The 21,463-nt window shown below is 37.3% G+C and overlaps 1 protein-coding gene across 1 annotated transcript in view; it reads left to right on the forward strand.

Annotated features, from left to right (window-relative positions):
* tspan18b (tetraspanin 18b) overlaps nt 1-12,720 on the forward strand; it is a 64,461-nt gene extending 51,741 nt beyond the window's left edge. The window contains exons 3-9 of the mRNA XM_067419835.1: nt 3,322-3,417; nt 8,161-8,355; nt 8,839-8,913; nt 9,014-9,112; nt 9,211-9,387; nt 11,413-11,496; nt 11,916-12,720. Coding sequence (XP_067275936.1) covers nt 3,322-3,417; nt 8,161-8,355; nt 8,839-8,913; nt 9,014-9,112; nt 9,211-9,387; nt 11,413-11,496; nt 11,916-11,963 — 774 coding nt within the window. The 3' untranslated portion in view covers nt 11,964-12,720. The remainder of the gene's footprint in view (nt 1-3,321; nt 3,418-8,160; nt 8,356-8,838; nt 8,914-9,013; nt 9,113-9,210; nt 9,388-11,412; nt 11,497-11,915) is intronic.
* The last annotated feature ends 8,743 nt before the right edge of the window (nt 12,721-21,463 follow it).

Here is a 21,463-nt window from a genome sequence, read left to right on the forward strand (position 1 = left end):
GTTTACACAAATGAAAAACAATTGCACTAATGAGCGCCTTACAATTGACCTCTACTTGTGTTGTGAATTGTTACAGTAACTACCGCATTTCCTGGATAGAAACCCTCCAGTGAAGGGATCATTATTGAGGTTGTGAATCTGAAACACATTTATGAAAAATGTTCCCATCCAAATGTAAGCTTCTCATCTAGATTTGCTGTTAATTTGAGATGGTATTTTTGCTCTACATTTACGTGTTACTACATGTTAGCTTGTATAGCAGTGAGCGTATCAGATGAAGAGTGTTGGATGGGTCTCATGCGAAAGTGGGGGTAGGGTATGTTTGTTTCTTTGTGGATGCTGACTGTATACGTGTCAACTAATGTCTATGAGAGAACAAGCAACTGTCGCTTTTCATATACACACATGCTGTCGATCTGCCCTTGTGAACTTTTGCTTTGCTTTAGATATCTCTGCACATTTGATGGATGTGTTTCTGTTTCCTGTGTGTGTGTGTGACTACAAAGATGATTCTTGGAACCTGAACAACCACACTGTGCTTTTGGTCTCCTAATCAGAGACCCCAGGCTTTGGAATAATGAGCCGAACTCAAATCAGTCCTTCCTTATCATGCTGTTGGTTTTGTGTGTATCCCCACTGAATCTCCTTGGACTGCGTAAATGTGCTGCAACGAGCATGCACTTTTACTGCAGGCCTTCCTGTTATATGTAGCTATGTATGTTTGATTGATGATGACTGCAGTGCTGTGGGAGTCTTGGGAAAATTCCCTGTTTATTCTGCACTTTCTCCAAAGCCAGCCCCGATTTGCAGGCAGTTTGATTTATACTGGCGACCAAGATGCTTTACACCAGTGCGCTCCAACTGGGAGTGTGTTGGTCTCTCGTACTCAGCAAGCAAGTTTTTACGCATAACCAGAAAAACGGCTTCTCAGAAGTAGATCCAAATTTTGCAGGCCCATATTTTTAAAGCTTTTACGCCGTTCTCGGCCCACACTCCCACGTCCAGCTGCTAATGGTTGTGCCGGCCTGCAAAGCACATATCGAATTACGCAACAGGGGTCATCAGATGCTGCTAATGAAAGCTTTAATCTATGCAAACCCCAATTAAAACCCTGTGGTTTGGCCTTTATTAAGAATGAGGTTAATTAAAACACTAATTGCCCTGAGGGTGCTATAAGCACTTTTCTGACACGTTTGATACTAGGGCCATCAGTTTAATTGAAAGGATCCATTAAACACAGGCTGCGTGTTTGTGTATTTCTTTAGGCAGGGAAGGATTGCAAGACAAAAATCATGGTTATCTAAGAGGGACATCTCTAGATTCAGGGGTTTTTAAAAATATTTGATGCCGAGGACCCCAAGATGACAGCTTTTTATATTTTTTAATGTGTAAATGCCTATTTTTACTGTATGACAAAAATATTTAAATATTACAAAGACATTAATTAACGTCATTTAACTTTACTAAATACCAAATAGCCTAATATATATTGTCAGTTAGTGATAATCTAACTACTTCTATAAAAAACTAACCAAAATGCTCAGGAGATCATAGGAAAGTCACACCAAAGCTTACTTTCCACCAAAATTGCCTGGAAAAATTTGTCCCAGGAAACTTTTTCCTCCAGACCTGTTGCTATCTGTGTTTCCATCACGGTCTAAAGTACCATGAAGATTAGGTTAATTAATCCGGTGACGTAGGACTGTGCACAACTTTCCTGTTCCCACTGGATTTTATCCACATAAAAGCTTAATAAAGCCTGAACCTCATTGTCAGTCCGTTAATCGCATTCTTTAAACTCCATTGTTGAATCGAATAGCTCTTACTGCATGCACCGCAACAGACTTTTAAAAACGTAAAATGTGGTTGAAATAAAATGGTGCATGGAGTCAACCAATCAAAAAGCAATCAACATATTCAGCACCCAAGTCCCACCCCCCAAAAGTTCCTGAATTTTAAAACGGTAGTTTTTGAAGGGGAAATTTTTACCTGGAACTTCATTTAGACCTTGGTTCCTGCGGTCAAAACACACCGAGTACCAAAGTTCCTAGTTCCTGGGAAAGCAAAGACGTTGCCTACGTCTCAATCTGTTCCCTAGTTCAGTAGTCAGGGCACTGATCAGGACATAAGTCAATGGGCTGACTCCCTTATCAGTGCCCTGACTACTGAACTAGGGAGCTGATTGAGACGCACCCAATAACTTCTATTCAAACAAAAGCAATTTAAGAAGACACAGGTGCAAATAATGGGTAACCATGGTAACTTAATAGTGTGTGTGTGTGTGTGTGTGTGTGTGTGTGTGTGTGTGTGTGTGTGTGTGTGTGTGTGTGTGTGTGTGTGTACGTACGTACAAAGACGATTCTGTGTGTAAATAAATGTATATTCTTCTCAAAATGTTCTTGGTTCCTCTTCTATTCACCAATTTAAAACCCTTTTTTTGACAAATATAGACTTCAAAAAAGATCTATAGAGCTCTAGGAAACCACTTTTGATGATACTGGATGAGCCAAAAAACAACACAGGGTGAGCCAAAAAAGTCTTTTGAGAAAGTTTTGCCAGAACATTGCATCTGACAAGATAGGGAAATAAAAAGAAAACAAGATGGAAGGGGGAAAAACACAAAGAAAGGTCATGGTTAGTGTACTTGTCATCAAGCCACATTCTATTTCTGGCTCCAATTCAACACATGAGTTTTTTTTTCAAGCCTTTCTCCTCCACATATTTCTCACTGCTATGATTACTATATCTGTATTAATAATACTTGTGATCCATATTGTTATTTGCAACAAGACTTGTGGTATTAACAGTGAATGGCGAGGTTGCATTCAAGCATATTTAAGGATGACACCCTCATGTAATACACCGTCTCTGTGCTGTCTGAGTAATGGTGGGGTATTTCTGCTAGTGTTGGCTGTTAGCACTCTCCTAGAACTAATGAAAAAGGCCCCATTTCATTTAAGGGAAGTGGTGCCATAATAGGCCTTCATCGTAGAGAGTGCTTTTTCAGGTAGAGGGATGGTCTGCTGAAACACAAGAGCCTCTCATCATTAATTACACTAAAAGGGAGGCTGTGCCTTTAAAACAAAGTATGTCCATTTTAGTATGCACACGGGAACCCTGAATTTATTTAGTTTGAATGAACTTTAAATACAAGATTTTGCTGAAAAGCCCTTTTTGATGCTAGTATTTCTTTGTTCTGTGCCGTACATTTTTTTAAGAGAGCGTTTTAGTGTGCCGAGTGTCAAGATGCTGATGAAAGGCTCGATTGTGAATGTTTCTGATTAAGTTCAGAGATGACGCTATGTTTGTTTTTCTTCCAAGGGGCTCGGGGAGGCTTCAGCGCGGGGGACGAGCATGGAAGGAGACTGCCTCAGCTGCATCAAGTACCTCATGTTCGTCTTCAACTTCCTTATCTTTGTGAGTATTTATCTGTCTGACTTTGGCAGACACTTCTTATTTGATCTACCAGAGAAGTATAAACGGAAAGAAACTCCTGGAAAAATGAATGTGCGAAACTGCAACGTTGTCAAACAGCCCATCAGCTTTTTAACAGCGTTTTTTGACTCTAGAATGCACATTAGCTACTGCTTGTAAGTGTTACCAAGATGGCTGCCAAATTAATTAAACTAGTTTAAGCTTGAAAAGTTTGACTTTTATTTTTTATTTATTTATTTTTTTGAGCTCTGACCTCATTCAATCCCAGTATACATTAGTCAACTTTAATGCACTGCCATGACGCTTTAAAGGGTTAGTTCACCCAAAAATGAAAATTCTCTCATTAATTACTTATGTCTTATGTACTAATTTCCCTAATGTCGTTCGACACCCGTATGACCTCCGTTCATCTTCGGAACAGAAAAATATCTTCATTTGTGTTCTGAAGATGAGCGGAGGTCTTACGGGTGTTGAGTGACATTAGGGTAAGTAATTAATGAGAGAATTTTCATTTTTGGGTGAAATAACCCTTTAAGCTTGACATTGAATAGGTGCTGATCATGGCCTATAGAGGGCGCAACAGGATAAGAAATCATCTGGACCATCTATCTATCTATCTATCTATCTATCTATCTATCTATCTATCTATCTATCTATCTATCTGTCTATCTGTCTGTCTGTCTGTCTGTCAATCAAGATTCCTGAAAAACAATGTATCACGCTTTCTACGAAAAATCATTAGCACAACTGTTTTAAAGAGCAGCAAATCAGCATATTAGATCAATCGAAATCAGATTAATCGAAATCGAACCGCAATCGCGATTTGGCCTGTGTGCGATTATGAAAGCTCAAAGGCTGCGATTTTAATTAAATAAATAAATGCCCAGTGTGTTAGCGAAGAGCGGTTCTGTGATAAACGCTGCTCCGTCTGAAAGTTGCTTATAACGTGCGTTTAAAAAAGCAACACGAGTCAAACATCTTCACAAACTAGTGAAGCGTTCATAAACCTGTTCAACAAAAGACGTTTAATAACATGTTTTACCTCAGTTCATATCGTCAGTCGAGTGTGTGTGAGCTGATGTGGCTTCTCATCAGTGTAAGGCAGACGATGCGTTCTTTTATAGTATTCTATGCCAATCAGCACTGCATTATAATACACTTTATTATTATGAAAATACCCTTGACGGCTTGAAGAACTCAAATACACCATATTTTGCTGCAGTCGTGTTTATTGTCGTCATGTTTAATCAAAGCGTCTCTATCTTCTGTTTACACAGCGTTAGCTTCACATCATGGATTTCCTGAAAACTAACGTCAATTACTTCTCTGACGCAAATGTGGCGTTTTCCGCTCGAGGGCGCCCTCTGGCTTTCAGTATGAATTAAAAACGTTTGGCTAATCAATAATAAAAAAATTCCTTAGGCTTAGACCTTTCTAATGTTTTTTAGTCATAGGCTGTCTGCATATTAATAGGTAACCCAGCAGTTTTTTTTTTTTTTTGTAAAATAAGTTTTCTTTAAAATATGACAAAATAATAATAATAATTAGTATTATATTGTTATATTTATTCTGACAGACTCTTTTTTTATTTGTAATTATGAAAATGTTATTGTAATGGTAATATTTCTTATTTTTACAAATATTTTTAGCAGTAATAATAATCATAATAATTATTATTAGTCACATTAATATAAAAACATAAAATGTTATATACACACGCTTTTCATTTGTAAAAAATAATAATAACAATAATCGCATTTTAAATCGCAATCGCAATTTTACCCAGAATAATCGCAATTATATATTTTCCCCAAATCGTGCAGCCCTAATATTAGAATGATTTCTGAAGGATCATTTGAGACTGAAGACTGGAGTAATGGTGCTGAAAATTCAGCTTGTGGCTTCATTTTTAGTATATTATATTCATAATAAGTACTCATTTTAAAAGTATGCTTATTTTTCAGTAATGTACTTTCAATTTTATATTCATTAAATTCATCCTGTAGACTGTTAAGGCCGGGATACACAAAGCCGGCGGTCATCTGTCCGGTCGTTTTTTTGAGCATTGATTGGCTTAAGCCAGGGACACACCAAACCAACATCAAATAACTATAGGCAAAGAAAGCTGAATGTGTTGTCGCCTCTCGTCGGCTGCATCTCAGCCAAAAAGCTGCGCTTGAACACGCCAGAAGTACTAAAGGTGATTGTCACCTAGCACGTGCACCTGCGTCTGCGTGTAAGTAAATATCTGTCTATATCAGCAGGTATCAATAGTCTTATTTTCATGATTCAAAAATGGAAATTAAAACTAGGACTGCAGATATACAAACCATAAAACAGAGCAGCGTTTGATTACCATTTTAAATATCAATCGTTCACTAAGCTAAATAGCCAATCAGAGTTTTCTCTGTCACCGACAGCCTGAAGCTGATTCAACATGCGGAATCGACGACGTCCGACTTGAGCCAACAGTGCAGAACACACCGGGAAAACTAAGCCGACAAACGCTCAAAAAACGGCCCGACATTGCCAGACAGCCGACCGTCGGCTCGTGTCCCAGCCTTTAGTTTTTTTTATGTGAGTTACACACCATTGGCTCTAGTCGGACGATGTCGGTGAGAGGGAGAACTCTGATTGGTTGTTCAGCTTAGCGAACGAGTCAGTGCACGAGAATAAAAGCGAAAGTGATGAAAGCGAGCAAAGAAGTCAAGACGATACAGACTTTTTAATTTTACCATCTTACCTGAACATTTAAATGCACAAATATTTTCATCATAGTATGAGCTGACTGGAATGGAGAAAGTCATCAGCATTATTGATATCACAATGGTAAGCAAACGCTGCTTTATTTATGGTTTGTACATCTCCTGTCCTGGTTTTGGTTTCCCTTTTTGAATGATGAACATAGAAAATATTGATGCCTGATAAAAATAGACAGATATTTACTTACACTTACTTTTCACGTGCTAGTTGAGTCGCCTTTAGTCTTTTTGGCGTGTTCAAGCGCAGCTTTTTGGCCGAAACGCAGCAGACAAGAGGCGACAACACAGTCAGCTTTCATCTCCGTAGTTGACGTCTACTTGGTGTGTTCCAGGCTTTATGTTTCACATATTCATAGCAGAACAACTACTTGTTTAAACATGGCAATGCAAAATAGGGGAAAAGATAGAGAGAGAAAGGGGAAGAGACAGAAAGTGCTTCTTTGATCATCTATCTAGGTTGACAACATAAATGCCCACTGTGGGATTGGCATAGACAGAGGAAGATTTGGACTCATTTCAGTTTAATGAATTAATTAACTCCAAACAGGGAGAATGATGTGATGTACAGACGCAAGTGTAATGATAACAATAAAATAACTTGTTTTGTTCAAATAAATGCTAATATAATTCTGTAAAATCCATTTAATATGCCAAAAACAGCTGTTCATATTTATTCAACCATAAAAACTATTAAAAAGAGCCATTTAGTGATAGTGTCAAGCTGTTTATTGAATCTGTTTATGACAAAAATAGCTGCTGTGACAGGACTCCGCTTGACAGACACATTGCTAATGCCATCCATGAAAAGAATTTCAGGTTTGACTCGCAGGAGGGAGAGACTGAGGAGCATGTTTTTGTGTGAGGCTCTTATCTCAAAACCCACCATACAAACCCACACACACACACACACTCTTCTTGAGCTGCTTAATCACCAGTCTGGTGTCTGCTCAAACCTTTGTGTGTGTGTGTGTGTGTGTGTGTGTGTGTGTGTGTGTGTGTGTGTGTGTGTGTGTGTGTGTGTGTGTGTGTGTGTGTGTGTGTGTGTGTGTGTGTATGATGGGATGGTGGAAGGGTATCGCTTTGACAGGTAGAGGATTGTGGGGAAGCTGCAAAAGAAATAGCAGCGTTTCCCAGCCCCCACTCGGCTGTCTTTGACTTGCCTGTTAAAACTCCTTGTGCTCCTCTATCCATTCACCTTCCCCCTCATCTCTGGAAGCGTTCACTTTCAGTAGCCGTTTACTCAAAAATGATTTATTTTTCAGCGGTAGAGCCCATTAGTATTTCTCTGCTCTGTGGCACATTAACCTTTGTGTTCACTTTACCAAGTAATGGGCGAACAACTCAGCAATTTGTTGTGCACAATAATTTTTCATATTTATCACGATCATTAATCCTGCACTGCAGAAGAATTAGCAATCATCATTATTTGTTTTCCAGTTTAAAAAAAGATTTTTTAATTAGAGGATGCTAAGTGGATATTATTGGGCATTGCTTTCACAGAATGTGTCTTGAATGTAAAAGTGTATTGTGTTTTTTACCCTTACACCTTTTTTTAGGTGTCCGTGTTTCAATGTAATTATACATTTAAGAACTGAGTAATATTAATGAACAGCATGCATTCACTATAGGGTTACGGTCAGGATTAGGGTGTGGTTTATGGTTAGTGTCATGTAATTTAGATATTTTTTTTTTGTAATTACTATAGTAACTACATGTAACCTCACTGTAAAATAGTGTTCATATTTTTTTGTTTTTTAACATTCACTATGAATGTGAATAAAAATGTAAGTAAATGAAAATTCTGCCAGGTTCTTCCAAACCTGTATGACTTAACGACTTCTGTGGAAAACAAAATAATTTACTTTTAAAAAGTGTTGCATTTGAATGGACAAAAAAGCATTTTCAAAATAACTTTTTTAATCGTTTTTTTATCATTTTTTTCTGTCTTTCTGCATCTTCTCAGCTGGGCGGCTCCTTCCTCCTTGGTGTAGGGGTGTGGGTGGTGGTGGACCCCACAGGTTTTAGGGAGATAGTGGCAGCCAACCCCCTTCTCTTCACAGGCGTCTACATCATCCTGGCCATGGGGGGCATGCTTTTCCTGCTGGGGTTCCTGGGCTGCTGCGGGGCCATACGAGAAAACAAGTGTCTGCTGCTTTTTGTAAGTCACAGGATATTTGAGTGGACAGTATGTTTTCATAACACGTTTGTGCCACTTACTGATATTTATAATACATAAATACATGTGTGTGTGTGTGTGTGTGTGTGTGTGTGTGTGTGTGTGTGTGTGTGTGTGTGTGTGTGTGTGTGTGTGTGTGTGTGTATATATATATATATATATATACACAAATGTATTTTTGTAAACAAACATTAAATGTGATTTAATCATGATTAATCAATTTTACAGGTGTATTATAAAATGTAATGTTCCCTTAACATCTGTAAAATCTTCCCCCCAAAAAACAGTTTTAACAGTCCAGGAATTTTGAACATTCATAGAGCCTTCCAAAATAAAGTTTTCATAACTTCATTGAAATGTTTAAAAATGTGTTTTGTTGGAAATGCTGGAACGTTTTAGTAAGCTGGGAATACAGTTGTCAGACCCAAACACTGACTGTGTGACAAAATCGTCTTTTCTCGGCAGTTCTTCATGCTGATCCTCATTATATTCCTGGCAGAGCTGGCCGCAGCCATTCTCGCCTTCATCTTCCGGGAACACGTGAGTGACCGTGTCCGTCATTTTGAGACAGATATATGTTTTCAGTGTTTCAGTGTGCTGCTAATATTTCTAATATTTGTATTTGGTCGTGTGTGTACAGCTGACCAGAGAATACTTTACCAAGGAACTGAAGAGGCACTACCAAGGCTACAACAACACCGATGTCTTCACATCAACGTGGAACGCCATTATGAACACAGTATGTCTTGTTTGTTCTTTAAACATCTACTGTACGTCAGCGTTTTAATGGATGAGCATATTTTAAATTCCTGTTTGCCCGTCTGTGCATCCCTCTAGTTTGACTGCTGTGGAGTGAACAGTCCAGAAGACTTCGAGGAAAGCCTCTTTAGGGCCCTAAACCCCGGTGAAGTGGTGCCCGAAGCCTGCTGCCGTAGGAATAGTCATCTTGGAGAAGTAGGCTTCAGCAACAGGGAGGAATGCCTGTCAGGCAGCATGCTGTACCGGAACAACAAGGTGGGCTCTCATTCTACCGTATACGTCACATCCCCTCTGCCTGGTCGAAAGCTCATAGTTCAAATTTAACTAGAGCAGAAAAACAGGAAGAGGGGAATAGTGTTACCACTCTCAGTGCTGACTAGTGCTTTTCCATGTTCTCAGTGCCTGGGGAATGTGAGCGTGTGAGAGCGTTTCTGTGAAAGCGAGCAGGGCCAGTAAAACCTAAATAATGGTCATGCAGATCTGTATTAAAATGTTACAAGTGGACTTTCAGCAGACTAACATTTTCAGGTTCTGATTCTTGTGTTGGAGACTCCAAAAATTTTAAATTGGTAATTTACTCTCATATGAGCAGTATTTATGAAATAAATAATTTTGAAACCTCTTCGGACATAGTCATAGTGGCCACAACTTTTTTTTTTAAATCACACTATAAAAATAGATTTGTGTGCTGTATTCCAAGTCATCTGGTGTCATCTTCATTGTGTGAAGAACGGGCTAAATTTCGATCATTGTTCACTGATAATCTTCTCATTGTTAGTTTTTGTAGCTGTTCTATAAATTATAACTGACCTGCTGCCAGTTGCATAAACAGCCACACTAGCTATGATTCCATTCAGCTATTCTTATGCGCATTTTGGGATATCATATTAAAACCGCTGTTTGGAAACACCAAGATGCTCATAAATCTTGAATTTTGATTTACAGATTAAATTCCTCAATGCGCAACAAAACAACTTGAGGATGTGATTGTATAACTGGACTAACTTGCGTAGCATCTCAGATGTTGGTTTAGTTATTCTGAAATGCCTGAGCTTTAATTCTCTCCAGAAGCGCCTCGCATGATTGCGTTCACAAACACCAGCATCCGAACGCAAGATAACATGACCGTGTTTACTGTGTTTCGTCTGCGCGCTCGGAGACGCAAGACATTTATGGTACAAAAAGTTGCCACAGTTTCTTCCCCGATTGCAGGAAATGACGATTTTTTTCTCTTGAACACATGGGATTGAAAAAGTGCTTTATTCGCAAATGTTTTATGCGCTATTCCAATTTACACAAAAATGAAAAATTCTTTAAATTGCAAATGTTAGGGCTTTGCAATATGCCGAAATATAATGATGATATGAGTGATCTAGCTATATTCTATATAGTGTTGTGTAAGACATACACTACAGAAAGAAGTCTCTTATGCTCACCAAGAAGGAATTTATTTGATCCAAAATACAGTAAATAAGTAAAATTGTGCAATATTATTACAATTTCAAATGACTTTTTTTCTATTTGCATAGATTTTCAAATGTAATTGTCATGTAAAGCTGAATTTTCAGCTTCATTACGCTAGTCATGATTCTTCAGAAATCATTCTAATATGATGATTTGATGCTCAAGAAACATTTATTATTATCAATATTAAAAACAGTTTTGACTTTTTATGGAACTCGTGATAAACTACTTCAAAATGTTATAGTAAGTAAAATGTAAAAAAAAGAAAAATAAATGAATACTTTAATTTTGCATTATATTATTTAAAAGTAACAGAAAAGACATTTATAAAGTTACAAAAAGATTTATATTTCAAATAAATGCATAAATAATCAAATATATTCATCAAAGAATCCAAAAAAAAATGCATCACGTTTTGCACTAAAATGTTAAGTAGCAAAAACTATTTTCAGTATTGATAAAAATAAAAAACATTAAAAAAAACATTAATTAAGCACCAAATCAGCAGCAAAATGGTCGGTTTTATTAAGGGATTAAAATGTTTGTCAGTTTTTAAGTGAGAGTAAGCAATTCTCAAATATTATTATCAAAATTATCATTGTTGCAGATGAAAAGTAGAATAAACGTCTGAAAAACTGAAAAGAACTAGCTCAGATGAAAACAATGATTCATTCACTCATCCTGTCTAGTGCACAAGTCATATTGACTACTGGGTTATTATTATTTTAGATTTAGAGACAATATGTAGATTATGGCATAACTCGACAAAAATGTATGAACTATAATGTTTTCTTATGTTTATGTTTGTATCGGCAGGGCTGCTATTCAGCGGTTGTAGACTACTTTGAGATGTACATCTATGTGGCTGGTGCCCTGGCTATTGTTGTACTCACGATTGAGGTACAGTATTACATTCAGTATTATCCGTTTTATTAATCTTATCGCAGAGAGTTTGTCTAAAACAGTTACAGATGAGACAGATCTTGTCTCAACGATTGGCCACACATAGACGAGTTGACCAGAAGAGTGCTTTAAACTGAATCGCTGCTGCCCTCATGTGGTAATGTGCTGGAGGTAGACAGCAGAATCCACGGAGAAGCAACTTCAAATCATCATGCTGTGTACAATACACATTTAAAACAACCATATTTATTGAGCAGAAAAGCTGAAGGATGCTCGAGTAGATGTTTTAACATGTAAAGGGCCCAAAGTAACTTTGCATGCTTTGAATCTAACTGCCTCTAAAGATTTAGGTTTAAATGATTCATAATTGTTTGTTCACTTTCCTATAAATGAAGGTTTGTTTCTTTTCTCAACAGCTTTTTGCCATGGTGTTTGCCATGTGTCTGTTCAGGGGAATCCAGTAGATCAAGTTCACCGAAAGACTTTTTCAAAAAGCAAAACACCTCAAAAGACAACTGAACCACTTTTCAAAGAATGTTTTACTCCATTTTATATCTCTAAAAGTATTAAGGAAAAACAAGGAAAAAAAAATAGATTCACTGACCTGTACTTCACAGCTGGACCTTTGACGTACAAGGTAACAAAAATAAAACATTGACAAAAAAAAAGAACATTCTTTGAATACTGAGAAGATTTAATGGGCTTTTTGTCAGAAAGCCCATGCGTAATTTTGACCAGGTGTTAAATAGACCAGATAAAGCCTGACAAACAGATGAAGAAGGTGCTGCACTGATTTTGGATGAAGAATATTTATACTGAGTAATGCTGGCTTGTTTGTATAGGCATTTGTGCTTTTAGTAAAAAACAACAACAAAAAAACACACTTTTCTCTCACCAAACCATTTCCACAGTCATTGAATGCAAGCTTTCACAAGCACATTATAATAGTGTTGTATAGTCACGTGAATTTCCATTTTTATCTATTCCTGTTTGGATGCTGGAGGTGTGTGTGTGTGTGTGTGTGTGTGTGTGTGCGCGCACGTATGTATGTATGTATGTACCTCTTCCCTGCTTGAAGACCAGCATTTTTTTTTTTTTTTCGTATTGTGATGTTTTTTGCAATAGTAATTTTATGTGATTTTAGCTGAAATTGATGTGTATGCATTTGTATTGAAGATAAGACTAACATTAAAGGAATCTCTGATGAACCTTTTGTTCAGATCCGTAGTCTCTCTGAATAAATCGGACCTTTCAGAGTCCAAGGTTTAGTTTCACGAGTTCACAATTACATATAATTTATAGAGATTAAATTTAAATGTATATTTGGCGTGTTGTCCAGGGGGAGGGCTTCGAGCTCGGACTTCGGCCCAAACCCAGAGTACCCCCGTATGTAAGTAGTGATTTGGAACTAAAAAGACCAAACTGTAGAGAAGGGGTGGTGGAGGGATGCTGATAAACCATTAACAAAATGGAGGTAAGACAGCTGCCTATATATACATGCCTCTTTTGTTGATTAGCTGAGTACTCTCCACCTGTGCCAATCATCTGAACGAGCTCCTCCCGAACCTTGTTAAATAAAAACATCATTTAATGGTTTCCACATCCAACCATTACTTCCTACTTCAACTAGTACTTCCACCTACGCCTAGCGTGAACTTTCCGACGTAATACCGCAATCCATGGCATATGGCAGAGCAGCGCAAGAAGTATATAAAAGGTATTTTTTCTTGAAAATGATGGTTTCGATAAGACCATATTCTGGGATTGTGTAGAGCCCTTTGAAACTGCATTGATTTGGACCTTCACCCTCTTGGTTGCCATCAAAGTCCATATGTAGAGAGAAAATCTGGAATGTTTTCCTCAAAAACGTACTTTTTTTTTTTTTTTGACTGGAGAAAGACAGACATACTGGATGAGTTGGGGGTGAGTAAATTATCAGGATTTTTATTTAATTTTATTCAAAAGCACTCTCTCTCTCTATGGCCATCCAGATGATCAAACTGGCCTTCCCAGATGTTATTGCTAATCATTAAAGTAGGTACTAAATAGAAGATCTAAACATTCAAGTTGTCATATAGCCTACATTCAGCATTAAATAACTGAAATGTCTAGAGTGTGATTTAAAGGGACATCTGTGCCATTAAAGCCCACCTCTATATAAATGAAACTGACCTGCATGTCATGTTCCTGTAGATTAAACCATGAGGTGAACAGGTCACATTAAGACATGTCTTCAGTGTGGACTAACTGATAATTGCCATAAGCTCAGAGGTGTCAAGTAACGAAGTAGCCTACAAATCTTCGCTACCTTTAGTAGAACATTTGGGTATCTATAAGCCTACTTTACCACTGGAGTAATTCTTTTCCAGCTGACTTTTTACTTGTAGGCCTACGTCTTACATTTTCACATAATTATCTGTAGGCCTACTTTGTACTTCTTACATTTAAAAAATATCCCCGTTACGTATTTCATTTCGGCTCGTCGTCGTTTAAAACAAAAAGTAAAAAAATAAATAGTAAAATAAAAAAAGTAATAAACTATCCAGATAAACCTTAGCTAGATAAACCACCGACGAGCACGCACTTCAGCCAATCAGTAGGCAGACTGTATGTATCTACAGTAAAGAGTGTGAGAGTGAACCAGCTCTCAAACATGGATTACACCTGTGACTGGAAGATTCTTTATAAACATAACCATGACTCCTGTCCATCGGCATACACACTCAGGACATCACAGCTGCAGTTTGAATCAACAATTCATCAGTTTTGATTGTGCTAAGTGCCTTTTCTATGAACTTCTCGAAAGAAGTGCTGTAGTTTCGTCAGAGCAGAGTGCAACAAAGGTAAGCGCGTTGTTATTTTTTTTTGTTGGCAGATTATTGTACAGTAGCCTTGGCTATCAATGAATGATGCGTTTTGCCAGTGGTGTGTGCATAACGTGTGTGAAATGTCTGTTAATTACGTGGATTTTTCTGATCTCTTTATGGGTGCTTTTTGCATTTAAATTGGCTTATTACTGTTGACATCGAAAAAGATGCACATTTTTTTTCTGAGGGATTGCCGTTTTGACAGTTTCCACCTGGACATAGTCATATTTGATCCATATTCTTGGGATTTTTTAAAATTTTTTTTTTATCATCAACATTGTTATAAGGATATAAAATGTCACTTATCAACATTGATTGGTAAGGCAAGAAAATATCACATTATTTTGTCAGTGGAAGTTTTGCACGTTTCATTTTCTGTTTCTTTTTTTCTTGGACTGAGCTGGTTTTGGTGAGCTTTTGGGCTGAAAATCGTCAGCCCAATCTGGCATCCATTAAATGTTGATAACATGCCTTTGTGTGTGTGTGTGTGTGTGTGTGTGTGTGTGTGTGTGTGTGTGTGTGTGTGTGTGTGTGTGTGTACATACATATAAATTATTTTTGTTGAGGAGGTGAGGTAGACTAGGCCCTTAATGGTATTTTTTTTATCTTTTACTTTTATAAACTTTTATTACCTTTATACTTTAAGTAGTTTTGAACCTTTTCGACTTTTACTGCAATAAAAAGCTTGAGTTGATATTCAACTTTTATGGCGATACATAGGCTACAACTATATGTGAGGAGTTAGGCTGCCTTCACTTGCCATCGGAAATTTGATAATTCCGACTTCTGAAGTCGTGATTACGAGATCATTTCTTTCAAGTTTCAAAATGTGAGGGCGTTCATCTTACATTTTTACCTAGGAAACTCGTATTTACGATAATTCCGAGAGCACGTGAAGGCAGCATAAGTTAAAGTTTTTTTTATTGCTTGGGTACAATTTTTTTACAGATAAGTGATATACTTTTTAAAACTCTTATTTCATCACACTTGTAGCTAATCAGTCACTCAACTTACCATTGTGCTTGCATTAGGCTTGTGCTGTGCTTTTCTGAAATCTGACTGCTTTTTCTGAGACAAAACAATTACAATATATCTTCTGTGCTACGTTGTGGCAAAATGCACGTGGTTAACACTATTAGAATATAATTATAATAATATTCTGTGATGCATCCCAGGATTGTTGCTTTTTTAAACCCTTCTCTTTTTTTGTTACATTTGCTGAAGAGATGTCTGCTGCCCTCATGTGGCTGTGAGACGAGACACAATTATTTCATACCACCGTTAAATCAGATCAGGTCAATGAAATGGACAATTAGAAACGTCTTTAAAATAAAATAATGAAGGACACAGAGCCTGCAATATGATCATACTTCCGCAGATTGATAGAAATGGAATTATAGCTTAGATCTTTTTGGATTTCTTTTGAAAGATCATGGATCATGAAGAAAATGCTGCATAATTGTCCTTGAAAGCAAAGGTTTCTTTTGGATTCTTACAGTATGCTTTAAAATATACATACATACATACACAAATACATCATTTATTTATCATCCCTTACGCTTAATTCTGATATGCATTTGACGATGAGATATAAACAGAAATTTTATCCAGCCATCTAAAAAAAAGAAAGAAAAAAAAGAGAGAGAGAGAAACTTAAAGGGATAGATAGAAAATTGCATCTCATTTACACACCATAAAGTCATTTCAAACTTGTGTGGCTTTCTCGTTCTGCCAAGTTTGGAATAACTTCTTTAGGGTGTGTAAATGAGATGACCACTGAAGAAAGTCATACAGGTTTGCAATGACGTGAGGGTATCAAATTTTTGCACAGAAAAAAAAGTACATTTATTACACCTTTTGGAACATATAATAATATTCTCAATCTTTTAATAGTAAGAAATGGGCTGCCTTTCACGTCCTAATAGTTTGTGTCTTTGTCTATGACGTGTGTGTGTGTGTGTGTGTGTGTGTGTGTGTGTGTGTGTGTGTGTGTGTGTGTGTGTGTGTGTGTGTGTGTATGTAAGATTTTTATTGATATGATCTGGTGGATTAAACAGCCAATAAAGTGCTAGTGTTTTCTAGGTATATAGAACCTGCTGAAATATTTCTCATAGAGTTTCTTTGACGCAGTTCTCTTCTCCTATTTTCTGCATTCTATCACACTACACTTTTTCTTAAGTCGTGAGCTCCTTTATCTTTTCTGTTTGTGCGTGTGAGATGGAGAGTTTAGCAAAGCCCAAGGGACGGAGATTCTGCCAGAAATGTAAGAAGAGTGAAGGGATCGGAGTCGGACCGTTCAGGGAGTGGGAAAGTAAAAATGGGCTGTGTGAGTGCCAGACATCTTCCCTGATGGATTCATTTGGGGGAGATCCAGCCTCATCTGGAAGGCTGTCAGGTCCCAGTGGAGGTTTTATTGGGTGACAAGCATTGTGTTGGCTCTGTCTCTTTACAGCTCTGGATGAGGACCAAAACTATTGCTCAACGCAGAAGACAAAGTTTGCTCCTTATTCCTGTGAAATATGCTGAACTCTGGCACTCGTCCTGTCAGATGCTCATTTTATGCAGTGCATCCACTTTATCCATGTTTTTAACAACTTTTGAAGAATGGAATGAGGGACCACTGCCTTTTTATATTTAAACGGGAAAAATTAACAACATTTTTACAATCTATCAATTTTTTTTGGCTGTCTGTTCCATTGCCAATAGATGACCTACTTGACGTGCATGCAAAATTTCCCATATGCAATGTCTTGAATTCCGCTATGGCTATAAATATAATGGATTAAAATAGGATCCCATTGGAAAGCAGTGTGGATTATGTCAGTCCAATCCACAGTTGTTGGGAACTGTTCGTTTGCTGAATGTAAATCATTCTTCCTCTTTTCACACCCTTTCTCTGGTTTAGCTAATGCCATTTTTTTTACCATGTGAAACATTTGTATATTGAAATCCATGCATTACAATGATTAACAATTCTGTATTTTTATAGAATGCTGAAATTAGTCATAAGCTCACACTGCTCATAAAGTTATGAACTGACAGTACGAGTGTGCAATGTCGTGGAATGTATACGCCAAAACTCATTTTGGCGTGTCTATGGCACGCTGTTTTTCGCGTGCATATGATACGCATTTTATGGCGTATTATACATACGAACCCTATAAATACGCCATATTTATACATCAAGTGCGTATCATATGCACGCGGAAAACAGCGTATCATATGCACGCCAAAATGAGTTTTGCCGTATACATTCCACGACATTGCACACTCGTACTATTTATACGCATTTATGTGTGATCGGCAGGACAATATTAATTTAGTTCATCTACAAAACTTTTTGAGTTTATAATGTAAGCTATCTTCTCAAAGAACCAAATAAAGTAGGCATGTTTGTAACCGCTTTGAATGTATTTAGGTGGTTAAGTGTTCCCATAATCATTTTAATTTCGATTTAGACACTTTTATACATAGCAACACCATATTATGAATAAAATGCTTTATATTTTACATCAGCTTGTTAAACCTGAATTTCATGAGGCACATTCATACAAACTTGCACAGTATTTTCAGGACAGAATTTAATGACACATTTAAAACATGAAAATTAGTTATGTTATCAAGATCAACAAACAAACCAGCAAAAATATATCACATTAAATCCAAACACACATCGTAAGCAAATCACCATATTATTCAAAGTGCATTCTGTACAAACACAAAGAACTGATGATAATATATTTAAACTGCATGTCTCAGTAGTATTTAAACTGAAGACGTATAGAAGAGCAAGAAAAGTTCTGCCCTCTCTGAATATACACTATGACCTCTCTCTGTTACATTCTGTCTCCAACATTTAAAAGTGGAAAGACCAACTGAGTTTTGAACATGAAACTGAATGGAGCTCTAGCTAATCTCAAACAGGAAGTCGGTAAAAATAGCCTTTTCCCCACTGATTTCCAGTATGAAATTTAATATAATGTGCTATCTTGTCAACTGACGGTTCTCAATCAGATGTTTAAACTCGGTCTTATAAAATGGGACTAAAGGCCTGTTCACATCAAGAACGATAACTTTAAGGATAACTATATAGCATCAACACACACGGATAAATTTGTTCCTAATCTAAATGGCACTCTTCAGTTTTGTTGTTTGCCGCTTTTAAGCCCCCATGAATTCAAAATTGAAGTTTTCTGACTTTAACCATATATTAGTCTTACTGATGATATCTTTAAGCTAGTGCGCTCTAAAACAATGACAACATTCACGTTTAGAAGATATTCAAAACGTACACTTCCAGCCAAAATGTATCAATGATTTTGATGACATCACTGCACTTCAGCTTGTCATCAGATTTTCTGTCCAATCAAATGCTCTCTAGAATCTGAAGGCCCGCCCCTAACCTATTAATAGATGCTGAAGCTACGGCTGAAATCAGTCATTTTTTCACACATTTACTATTTTCTACATGGTGAGTGGATGGGGGACGATTCAGACAGTGTAAATATGCTTTCCATTGGGGTGAATGAAGTCTGGTTTCACGTTAGTGTCATGCGAACCGCCGCTGCTCCGGTCCAGAGACACGATAGCACAGAGCGGGTCATATGATCGAGTCGCCGCAGACCAGAAAACGTCAGAATCATTTGAATTCTGCACAGAATGCAGTATATTAAAGCAATATGGAGTAGATTAGGAGGAAACTTTGGCTCTGGCCTAGCAAATAGACTAAACTATATTAGCTAAACACTATTGAATATTTTAAAATAGGGAAGTTCGATATGTTCTGCCCCGTCTTCCTGTTTCAGTGGAAGTTAGATCAACACATTGAATAAGGTTGTGCGTTTCAAGCGAGCGGCAACCTCCCACAGTTTCTCTTGAAGCCAATACGGAAGTGACTTAAACTGCAATTCCTCAACAGGATCCAGAAGGAGCAGAATCTCATTGAGCCCCATGTTAAAATGCTCAACTTAACAGAAGAAAAAAACATGTTTACAGCCTGTTACAAATTGTGGTTTTGGTCTATATATCTAATTTTGCCCTTCGTAACAACTGAGGGGGGTGATTTTTATTTTTTATAACACATTCGTTTACATTATTTAAAGCCTTACATTTCTGCATAATTAAGGGCGTGGCCACTTTTAGTGACAGGTGGATTGGCGTTTATCTGCTGTCTGTTAGTCATCGCGCCACCTTAGCTCCGCCCACATCCCGCCTCTTTGCCCATTGTCAGTTATCTGAGAGTGACGCGCTGCCAAGATGGCATGGCCAACTCGACCCTACCTTACGTTTCAGAACGTCACAGACACTACGTCCATATTTTTTGAGCTCTTAAAGCAGGATGGATTCTGATTGGCTGTCAATGTTTTTATCATTCATCAGCTGGAAACTTTTTTTTCTCTTAAAGTGATTCCAACGATATTGTGTATCTGTGCCGTTATTGTTATAGTTGTGGTGTCAACTCTTCAATTGTTTAGTTTTAGAACTATATCTTTATCATTATATAGTTATTGGCCTTGGTGTGACTGAGCCGTAAAGGCATAGTTCACCCAAAAATTAGCCCATGATTTACTCACCCTCAATACATCCTAGGTGTATATTAGGTACTTCTTTCAGCCAAGCACAATCTGAGTTATATACGAAATGTTTGGCTAATCCAAGCTTTTAACGGCAGTAAATGGCAAAATTTGAACATTTGAAGATAATTTGAAGACAAAACTTCACAATTTGAAGCCCAAAAAAGCATCCATCCATTATAAAAGCACTCCACACTCACTTTTGAAGAAAGTGTGACGCCTCTCATAGTTCAAAACCCTTATGTTATGTCATAATCTTTCTTACACAAACCCATTGATTCCTTTCAAAAGGTCTTTATTAAGTACTTTTATATGGATAGATGCACTTTTATGGACTACAAATTTTGGGCTGTCATTCACTGCCATTATAAAGTCTGGATTATCCAGGACATATTTTAATATAACTCAGATTGTATTCGTATGAAATAAGAATGTCATATACCTAGGATGGCTTAGGGTGAGTAAATGATGGTATTATTTTCATTTTGGGGTTAACTATCCCTTTAAGAGATTAATTTAGTAATATATTAAGTTTCAACTTGAATTTACCTTTCTCAAAAATGACAAAAAATAGAGTTTGCAGCACATAATTGGCTACAAACCCTAATGACGCCAAACCTCTTTGCACTTCATGATGACCAGAGTTCAGTGTTGAAAAGAAGCAGAGGTTTCGGGCGCTGACCCTCCCTGCAGCGAGAGAAACTAAACCTTTCGCTGGTGCAAAGAAACTGATGCTGCATCGAGCCAGGAAATTAATGAAGTTAGGCTTATGTTCCAACCGATAGAGCTGTGTCCCGTTAACACAAAACAAACACAACATTCCACCATTTATCTGGAAACTGTCTATTACATCTGCTTTAGAGAATGTGGCTGTGATGAAAAGGGGATATTTCTGGAGCTTGAGCTGGACAGAATCTGCCTGTATGGCATATCAAGGACGAAGAGGACCAAAGCTGGTACTTCATTGACTAATACAGAATGGCTCTCACCCTATCTGGATCTATTGGATGGGAAGCACTTGTTCTTCTAATGTTTTAATATGCCTCTGTATTCTGCTCCATCCTGACTGAATTGTTTAGTGCATAAGAACTGATGTCGGAGATGTATTCTTAAGCCTTACTAAAAGCAAGCACTGACAAAAGGCAGTATTTCATTTAAATAATTCAGACCAAATGTCAATGTGAAAAACTTTCATGAAGCTGAGTGCAATTTTGCTATTTTATCTAATATGTTCTATGTGGAGCAGTTTACTGCTGGGACTTACACAGAGCATGTTTTGATGTTTAGCACTTATTTAAAAGGATAGTTCACAGGAGAAAAAAAATTGTAAGTCATTATTTACTCATTCCCTTGCTATTCTAAACCTGTATGGCTTACTTCTATTTAACCAAATAAAATACAGTTTTTGTCCATACGATGAGAGTAAGTGGGGGTGCGTGTGTGTGTGTGTGTGTGTGTGTGTGTGAGTGATAAAGAAAGTCATACAGGTTTGGAACAAAATGAGTGTGTAAAAAAACACGTTTT

Source organism: Pseudorasbora parva, chromosome 16 (genome assembly GCF_024679245.1).
Source record: "Pseudorasbora parva isolate DD20220531a chromosome 16, ASM2467924v1, whole genome shotgun sequence".
NCBI lineage: Eukaryota > Metazoa > Chordata > Actinopteri > Cypriniformes > Gobionidae > Pseudorasbora > Pseudorasbora parva.